Source organism: Epinephelus moara, chromosome 12 (assembly GCF_006386435.1).
Source record: "Epinephelus moara isolate mb chromosome 12, YSFRI_EMoa_1.0, whole genome shotgun sequence".
Lineage (NCBI taxonomy): Eukaryota > Metazoa > Chordata > Actinopteri > Perciformes > Serranidae > Epinephelus > Epinephelus moara.
Genome location: NC_065517.1, coordinates 5,844,590 through 5,853,657, shown reverse-complemented (window position 1 = coordinate 5,853,657; position 9,068 = coordinate 5,844,590). Strand labels below are relative to the sequence as shown.

Sequence of the window (9,068 nt, the reverse complement as noted above, 5' to 3'; positions counted from 1 at the left end):
AATTCAGTTATCGAAACAAAAATCTGAAAATACACATATTGCATCTAGACAGCATGGAGATGTTGGTAATTTGTTTGTAACAATGATTGATTTGCTCCATAAGTGAAAAACTGATGTTTAAAATTGCCATTTTTACAATTGACTCCATTGTTCACATTAGAGCAAAATTCAAAATGCTGTCAAAAATTCAGTTTTTGAGATAAAATTCTGAAATTTGCCACACATCAACTATTTTGTAATTTTTTCATGAACATTGAAGATTTATTTAGCAAAAATTTGCATGTATATGTTTACAGTACCATTTACAGTCAAACATTTTGATGCACTGTAGGCTCAATTTTTGATAAATCAAAAATCTGAGAAACATAGTTTTTGTAGGACAATCTGAAGATGCTCTGTAGCAAGGTTGGTGTCAATTGAGCAAAAATTGTGGGAGGAGATAGGTTTAAGAAGTTCTACAGTTTTTGAAAAAAAAAACAGTGATGAACTTCATAATTTTTAATAGGTTTAAATGTACAAAAGTTTCTTCAGTACTGGGGCTACAGTTTGATGAAAGTTGTTAAGTTGTAGCTAGGGCATTAACAGAAAAGTCGATTTGTCGACATGTCGACGTCAGTGGCACAAGTCGACACCCCCCGGGAGGAGTCGACAAGTCGTGTGTTTTTCCCTCTCTCTCTCTCTGTGTGCTTGTGTACAGAATGCAATCGCTGCCTCTGATTGGCTTACACTGATACTTTTATCCTTGAAGTGAACATACTCGGGCGTACTATTAGCAGAGCAGACTCCGCGAGGAATGTCCGCAGTCATTCGGGCTTTCATAGTCGAGCGCACTTCCGCGTTGTAGTTTCCTGTAAAAATGTCCGTGAAAAATCCCCGCGATGTGAAAAATACATGTCGAGCAGTCACTGGTGCGCGGAGCAGAGTCTGCGCGGACCTCCGCAGAGTACGTTCTGCATACGTTCCGCCCGAGTATGTTCGGGCCTTGACAGACACACATCACATGTGTTGAGATACTTCACTTTCCTCCGCCGTGTCAATGTGATGACGTCATCAAATGACTTGTCGACTCGACTCGACTTTATTGACAGATAAGTCGACCTGAAAAAAATCAAAGTCGTTAATGCCCTAGTTGTAGCACGTATGGTTGATTTGTTATGAAGTTTTGAACTTTAGACGCTTGCTGTAGCACCACCATCAGGACTATTGGCTTGAGTTTACAGCTGAGGATATCTGGCATGAGACTGGACCTTTGTGCAAAGTTTGGTGAGTTTTCACCCATGGGAAGTATGATTTCCTCGGAAGAAGAAAGAAGAAGAACAAGAAGAAGAAGAATACCTAGGATTACAATAGTGTCCTGGCAGCTTAGCTGCCCGGACCCTAACAAATAGTGTCCTGGCAGCTTAGCTGCCCGGACCCTAACAAGTGGATGATGATGATGATGACTTCCACAAAGTGAAAGATAAACTAATCAATGGCTTCTGTGACAACCTCACCACGTGGTTTGGCAACCTTGATGAGGGTGTCTTGAAGGCCGCTGCCACCATGTTTGACCTAAGCAACTGGCCTGAAGACATCACTGACGTGGCCACCTTTGGCCTGGCTGATGTAGAGACTTTTGTCACTCACTTTCAGTAAACTGATGGGTTACAGGGAGCTTTGTGGAACACTGTATTCACTAACAGTCAATCTAAGTAACAAAACTTTTGAAAAAGCCAAATGATCTCAGATCTGTCTATTTCAATGCAACCACAATAGTGGTTGCATTAAAAATCAAAATGAAAAGGAAATATGTCCTTATGTTGTGTTTTCACCACCATTGGTAGGCTTAATTCTCATCAAGAGTGAATAAAGCAGCTAGCTCTGAATCAATCTGCTCAAATTTTTAAATTCAAATAACTCATGTTTGTCTTAGTATGCCATTTTGAGGAAATGAGATTCCCATCATCCTTTGCTAAAGAAAATAATAACAGAATTCTTTAATGTTGAAATAATGATTGATATCTGGATGTTGCAATAGGTGCATAAGTAATAGAATTATTAACTTCAGTGAGTGCATAATAAAGAGTTTATGAATGTCAACAAGACACTGTTCCCACTTTAGATCCAGTAGCTGCGGAGATGCATTATGAGCTGTTAATGAGTGCATATTAAGAATTTAATAACGTTTATACGACACTGTTCCCACTTTAGATCCTGTAGCTGCAAAGGACCATTATTTACTATTAATAAGTGCATAAATAAGCATTTATTAACCGTAATATGGCATTTATATTAAAGCCCCTACAAGGAACTTTAATTTTGAGTTGATTTTGGCGATCCTGTGGACAAAAGCGGTAGTGTTTTGCCGGAATGAAGCCTACATTTTCCCATGAGCTCTAGCGCGTATTGTCATAAAGACGCTTACCTGGCTCGCGCATGTGTTTGTTTTGGGGATGAATGAAACAACAAGACGGGAAAACTTTGCCCCCGCTCCTATCGGGGATCCCAGCTCACCTCTGCTGCGCCCCAGCTCCACCTCTCCGGCGACTGAGACATGGCTGACTGTTGGTGAGACCAGTGCTTTCACAGAACTTTTACGCGATGATTGCTGCTATTTTAACTCCCCGCGGATGTCGGGTCGAGGAGGAGGAATAGTGACTATTTATAAGAGTCTCTAAATGTAAGCAGCTAGGTAAGATGAAGTGTGCCGTCTGAGTGCCGTAAATCGCTTCGTCCTGGAAGCGACCTGCGGCGGACCCGGACACAGTTTCCTAAAGGTATGGATATACACTATGTAGAAATAGCTTATCTTCACACCGATGGTCTCATTTGCTGTTGTAGGTCACGCACAGACATCAGCAGAAACGAGAGACTTTTGCATATCCAGTTAAAAGTTCCTTGTAGCGGCTTTAACTTTGTATAGTCTCATTAATGTTAATAAACACCTTATTAATTTCATCTTATCGGTCTTATAGTGTGTCATAAACCAGTAATAAATGTTGTTATTATTCTATAATTAACCCTTATAAATTATAATTAATGTAAATAGACATCTTATTAATATTTAGTATAGGTTTATAAACTGTTACCAAAGTTTCTATTAAGTGCTTATAATGCTCCTATAAGCAATAATAACTCAGTCAGTTATGCTGTAATAAACACTTAATCTAGTCTTATTCATGTTAATAAGCATCTTATACCGTATTAAAAGTGCTCATTAACTGTTAATTTGTGCTTATTAAGCATTAATTAGCGCTTATTACAGTACCTCAATATAAGGTGTTACCAAGATTTTTACCTATATATATATGAATTTTAAGCAGTTTTCCTACATTATATGATAAATTTGAATATGGAATTGAATTACCCATATATGAAAACTGCAAAAAGACATTTTACTCTGTTTTTTATCTTGTTTAGGTCAAAAGATAAGTCCTGAATTAGATTTCAGCCTGGCGATGGCGGCCATATTGGATTTTTCCATTCTGAGGCATTATGGGACATTTTTGTGCTGGGCATACAGCAGATTTGGATTCAGCACCCTTGAAAACCCCTAAAAATGCTGTATGCTGAAAAAATTAACATGAAATGCCTTTGGGGTTCACTTTTTGGGGAAATTGACCCTGACTATAACTGGTGACTCTAAATTGGCCGTAGGTGTGAATGTGAGTGCAAATGGTCGTCTGTCTCTATGTGTGAGTCCTGATGTGATAGTCTGGCAACCTGTCCAGGGTGTACCCCGCCTCTCGCCCATTGTCAGCTGGGATAGGCTCCAGCCCCACTGCAACCCTCAAGGGGGTAAGCGCTTAAGAAAATGGATGGATGGTATTATCATCTGTTACAGTCACTGAGAAAAAAATATATAATGAAATCACAGTTAGTAATGAGACGCCACACTTAATCACATGCACAGTGTCTGCAGTGATGTGGGCGCTGCGCTGGACTGTCGTGGTAAAGAGAGCTGAGCATGAGGGCAAAGCTTTTGATTTACTGGTCCATCTATGTCCCAACCCATGCCTATGGTCATGAACTATGGGTAATAACTGAAAGAATGAGACTGTGGTTACAAGCGGCCAAAATGAGTTTCCTCCATGGAGTGGCTGGGCTCAGGCTTAGAGATAGGGTGAGGAGCTCAGACATCCAGAGGGATTTTTAACAGGGTAACTTGTAAAGTTCCAACACCGTCTATGACTCAGCTTACATGTTCGAGGAAGCAGCAACCAATCTCACTGAGGTGCGCCTGCTCCTTGTTAAATTTCTTCTCCAGGTCTTTCAGGAACTTCCTCTGGAAACGGTAGATGTCTTCAATATTGCCAAAGATGGTACGAAGCTGCTCTTCTGTGAACATGTCTGTCCGCTTGCGGCACTGTTTGATGTAACCCTAAGGGGAAACACAAAATGTATTATAACATGCTGCTTTTTTGTTTGTTTTAACAATAAGCAACAAAACATGACGTACCACAAAACATAACGTGAATGAATACATTTAAACATACACCACACACAGTACATATACAGCAACAACATATCATGTTTTGGAGGCCATAAAAGGCTTGTTCTGCTGCTAGTATGCCCACACTCTTTAAGCCAGGTATTTCTCAATTGTTTTGCTGCCACTTACAGAGATGTAATAAGGCACTGTCTTTGCTTTACATTTACATTCTCAAGTGGTTTTCCAAGTGAATATACCGCTTAACAGAAGGGAATATATACATTAGTTATCTCACAGAACAAGGTTGTGTTGGATTTGAACCCAAAAGTTCAAACTCTCAAAGACCACCTTCATAGTGTTGGGGAAGTGGATTAATTTACATTTGCACACTTCAATAATAGTTAATAATAAAGTTTGTATGGACAGAAGGACAATGCACACTGCCAAGCGTGCCTGCTCCCTGCTTGCAGTTTTGCATTCTTTACATGAAGGACCACAACAAAAAAAAAAATGGATTTCATTGTCTCATCTTTACCACCTTGAAATGTGTGAATTAATGTCCTCCACCTCCTCATAAGATCAGATAATTAAAACTCAAAGTTATGGTTAGGTCGGTTTCAACAGTGAGCTCCTAGTTAATGTAGCATTCAGTCAAAGGAGGTAGAACAGTGGTTACATTGTTGACTAGAACTAGAAAGTTTGAGAGCTGACAGCCAGTCAGAAAAAGGAAATTTGCTGGAGGGATGCCTTTACTGGAGCTTGTGTGTAACATTCATGTGTATTTATCATGAGATCTAACCCAGACCTCACAGATGTCTTTCAGGTGCTTGATGTAGTCTCTTTCTGTGCTCATGATCTCACTGATGACATTGGTTCTCATCTGTTCTTTGCAGGGTAAACCAGGTCCCAGCAACAAGCCCAGGCCTGTGCAGTTCTCCTCTCCAGCCTGAGCCTCCTCCAGGTGGGCCAGACACTCCTCCATGGGCTCATCCTGGTTCACACGTAACTGAGGAGGACACAGGTAACTGTTAAACCCCCAGGAGGGATTCAGCTTTTCCTGCCTCTGCATCTATTTTATTTTCAATTGACCCTTTGCTAAGCCCGCCCCTTTGTGATGGTCTGTAAGGCTGTCAGAGTTACCATGTAGCCCACATTGTAACTAAACTAAATATTATCACTTTTTTTTTTAAGTGATCTCAGAGAGAGGCAGCCAGGAGGGTCTATAATATGAGTCTAGAGGATATATCCAGGCTGTCAAACTCACTCAGCAGCAAAAACAGGTTAAAAAGATAAAGATAGATAGAAGCTAAAGCCTAACTATTGGCTACAGATCACAGTATAAAAGCTGACCAAAACATCACTGGAGATTGAGACAGAAGACAATGAATACAAAGGGAAATGTTGCTGATATTCAACCAGCTGTGTGTCATAGCATGTGCAGTTTTGCTTCCACTTGTGTTGCCAGCTCCTGGACCTAAGCTGGCAGATAGGCAGGGTGCTCTGGGGAAAGCTAAACACTGTTCATCCACACACAGTGTAATGACACAGAGCTGGTTGAATATTAGTCAAATTTACCTGTGTCCCTTCACTGTTCCTGTAAAGCAGTTTAGGTCTTTATTCACTGTTGGAATCATTAAAAAGCAAAAGAAGCGTGTGTATAACATTCAGTAGGCCTACATCTTCAGGGTCTGATTATGGTTTTGGAATGTGCATCTCCTTTCAACCTCTCCAGGTTACAAGTATCATTAATACACAATGGGTCTCATTCATGAAAAGTCAGTAAATCTGTGTGTAGATTTGCACATAAAAGCCTGCTCTTCTAAAAACCTACTCCGGATTCAGGAACGCTGTGGGAAACTCAGATTTGATCGTAAACACGTGTGTATGATCATGAATGCCAATCCATCGTAAAGTGACAGCGCGCTCCTGGTAATCAGCAATTAGCATAAATCCCCACCCATGAATAGCCAATGACCACCATATAAGGAGGTGTAGGTGCATCCTGTCGACCTGTCAGTCATGGCGCAAAGAAAGAAAGAGAGAGAAAGAAAAAAGAATTTTTCCGAAGCGGAGATCGAAATAATTTTGGGTGAAGTGGACTTAAGAAAAAACATTTTATTTTCTTCAGTTAGTAGTGGTGTGACAGGGACAGGCAAAGCGAAGGCCTGGAGGGAGGTAACAGATGCTGTTAATGTTGTCTCCGTAGTACAAAGAACCATGTCAGAGGTGAAGCGTAAATGGTTTGATATGAAACTGGAGGCAAAGAAACGCATAAGCACACACACAAAAAATACAGCGGTCACCAAACAAACAGAAGATTCATTTGTGGGGTTTTGAATGAAGTGGGAACGGGAAACCAGAGATGTTTTGTGCGTAATGGATAAACTCTAAATCAGTGATGGCTGTCGGAATGTAGAGCTATTTAACATTTATTTTAACAAATGATACGGATAACATATAGCCTACAGCAGTTTTGTATGCATCGTCTTCAAATTATTTGAATCTTAATAGCCTAAAGCTCTGTTTTATACAACGTAAATTAAACATTTTTCAAATCAGATTTATTCATTCAAATGATCAAAAAGCCACAAAAACCAAACAAACAAAAAAAAAAAACGTGTTGTCTCAAATAATTCTTTCAGCTGGCGCGTGCTCCTTCGTGGCTCCACCACCTGCTGCTCCTGCTGCCCCTGCTGAACCCAGGCACCGAGGCCGAAGAGGCTGTGATCCGGCTGTCCTTACGGATATTTTTATTATCATCATTCAACATGTAGAAAGAACGTGTAATCTATTGAGTCGATTTACATAGATAATTCACAATCATGAACCTAATCTGGATCTTAAACCTGCTAATTGCCAACTAATTTAACTAAATGTGTTATATTTTTAATATTTTGTCATGTTTAGATTACGTGTTTCAAAGGCATCTGTGTAAAAGGCATCTGTGTATTGTCCTACATAACTAAAATTGTAATTTCCAATAGTGAAAAGCAATATTTATGTGCTTTACTAAATTTACACAAGCACTACGAGTGGTCAGGAGCAGGAGTAGATTTTGTTAGTAGCTACGAAAAGATTGGAGCTACTAAAATATTGATGAATGCGGACATGCACGTAAATGCGAACAGTTTACACACAAATTCCTTCTGCTCACGTTTCACGAATGAGACCCAATGTTTTCCAGGCACAACGTTCAGCTTCAAATCCACAAAACCAGCCAGAAAATGAAGGAAATCTGAAACAATTGCATTACAGTCTGTGGAGCATAGCTGTCTACTTGTCAAATTCTTTTCTTGGAGCTAGCCAATGCTATGCTATGACTAGCCAGTCTGTGTTTAAGTGAAGGGTCAACTGAATGTGAACTGCAGCTCCAATTTTCTAAAACCTTCTGCTTAACAGTGTTCATGAGACGAAAAGGCATGTCATGACATTTCTCTCAAGTTTTTTTCTTTCATGCTTATTATGAGCCAGGTCTTGGTAAGGATTCACAAAACAATAGAGCCGTAATTTTGCAGAAATATTGATATTGTTATTACTCAGTCTGCTAGTACTGCAACAGCTGCAGTCATTAATCAAACTGTGCAATTAAAATCTATATGGCCAATAATTTCTGTCTCCTCCAGCAGCCTGGACAGAGTTTATCTCACCCGTACAAAGCTGGCAGGGAACCAGCCCTCGCTGTCCATGATGCGACCCCACCACCACTCCTTGTTAGTGGCATCCACTACTTCAATGACATCACCAGCCTTGAAGCCAAGCTCCTGGTCGTCCATGGTGACATGGTCCCAGAGGGCCTCAGCATACACCACGCTGCCATCACTGATCAGCTGCAGAGGAAGCACCACACAAGGGTCACAGATCAAAATATGCTGTAACGTCATAGTTGCCATAGGGGCACTTGTGGTCATACAGTCAACTTCAAGAGAAGTTAACCAGCCACTAAAAAGACCATGGGTGGACTTTACTGATGCAGAAGTTTAACATATTCTTCAAACCTTATAGTTTAACCAGTTATTTTCTTCAGTCATTTTTAACACAGGTTGACACATGCTGATAAGTGTTTGATCCCAGAAAGTGAGACATCTGTGCCTTATAAGTAGGCTGAATGATGGCATTACATTACAATGACTTTTACTTGGAAAAGAAGCTGAATAATACTCAAGTCAGGAGGCTAACATGCTGATGTGCTGTTTAGCAGCTCTGATACCTACCATTTTCACCATCTTATTTTATTGTTACTAACATTTTCTAATTAGCATTAAACACAAAGTACAACTGAGGTTGATGGGAATGTTTTATAGGCATTTTTATCATGTGCCAAAGTATTAAAAACAAAGATTTTGACCTTATGAAAAATCAGAGGACTTAAGTTCTTACGATTCATCCTGAGGGGAAAACAAATGATGAACCACATTTCATAACATTCATAACCACATTTACATGACATTAGAGAAAACTGATTTATTGTGTTCGTCTGAATGAACCCAGGCTTGGTTTAATTTTCAGGGCAACTGAAATCATACTTGGTCGAATTTCTCAAAGTCGGACCAACACACCCAGATAATGTGACTGGGAGTCAAATTACTCCTGCATGTACACAGTCAATTGGACCCAGACTGAACAAGGTGCTCTACGCATGCTCCAGTTTCTGCCCCAG

At 40.2% G+C, this 9,068-nt stretch overlaps 1 protein-coding gene and 1 long non-coding RNA gene across 2 annotated transcripts in view; one reads left to right on the top strand and one right to left on the bottom strand.

The window, feature by feature from the left end:
- Window positions 1–8,113, top strand: part of LOC126398894 (uncharacterized) — a 14,483-nt gene extending 6,370 nt beyond the window's left edge. Inside the window, exons 2-3 of the long non-coding RNA XR_007570830.1 lie at window positions 5,305–5,432; window positions 8,035–8,113. This is a non-coding gene — a long non-coding RNA (uncharacterized LOC126398894). The remainder of the gene's footprint in view (window positions 1–5,304; window positions 5,433–8,034) is intronic.
- Window positions 1–9,068, bottom strand: part of arhgef4 (Rho guanine nucleotide exchange factor (GEF) 4) — a 333,579-nt gene that overhangs the window by 67,337 nt on the left and 257,174 nt on the right. The window contains exons 5-7 of the mRNA XM_050058488.1: window positions 8,059–8,238; window positions 5,217–5,417; window positions 4,181–4,360 (exon numbers count right to left, since the gene is read on the bottom strand). Coding sequence (XP_049914445.1) covers window positions 4,181–4,360; window positions 5,217–5,417; window positions 8,059–8,238 — 561 coding nt within the window. The remainder of the gene's footprint in view (window positions 1–4,180; window positions 4,361–5,216; window positions 5,418–8,058; window positions 8,239–9,068) is intronic.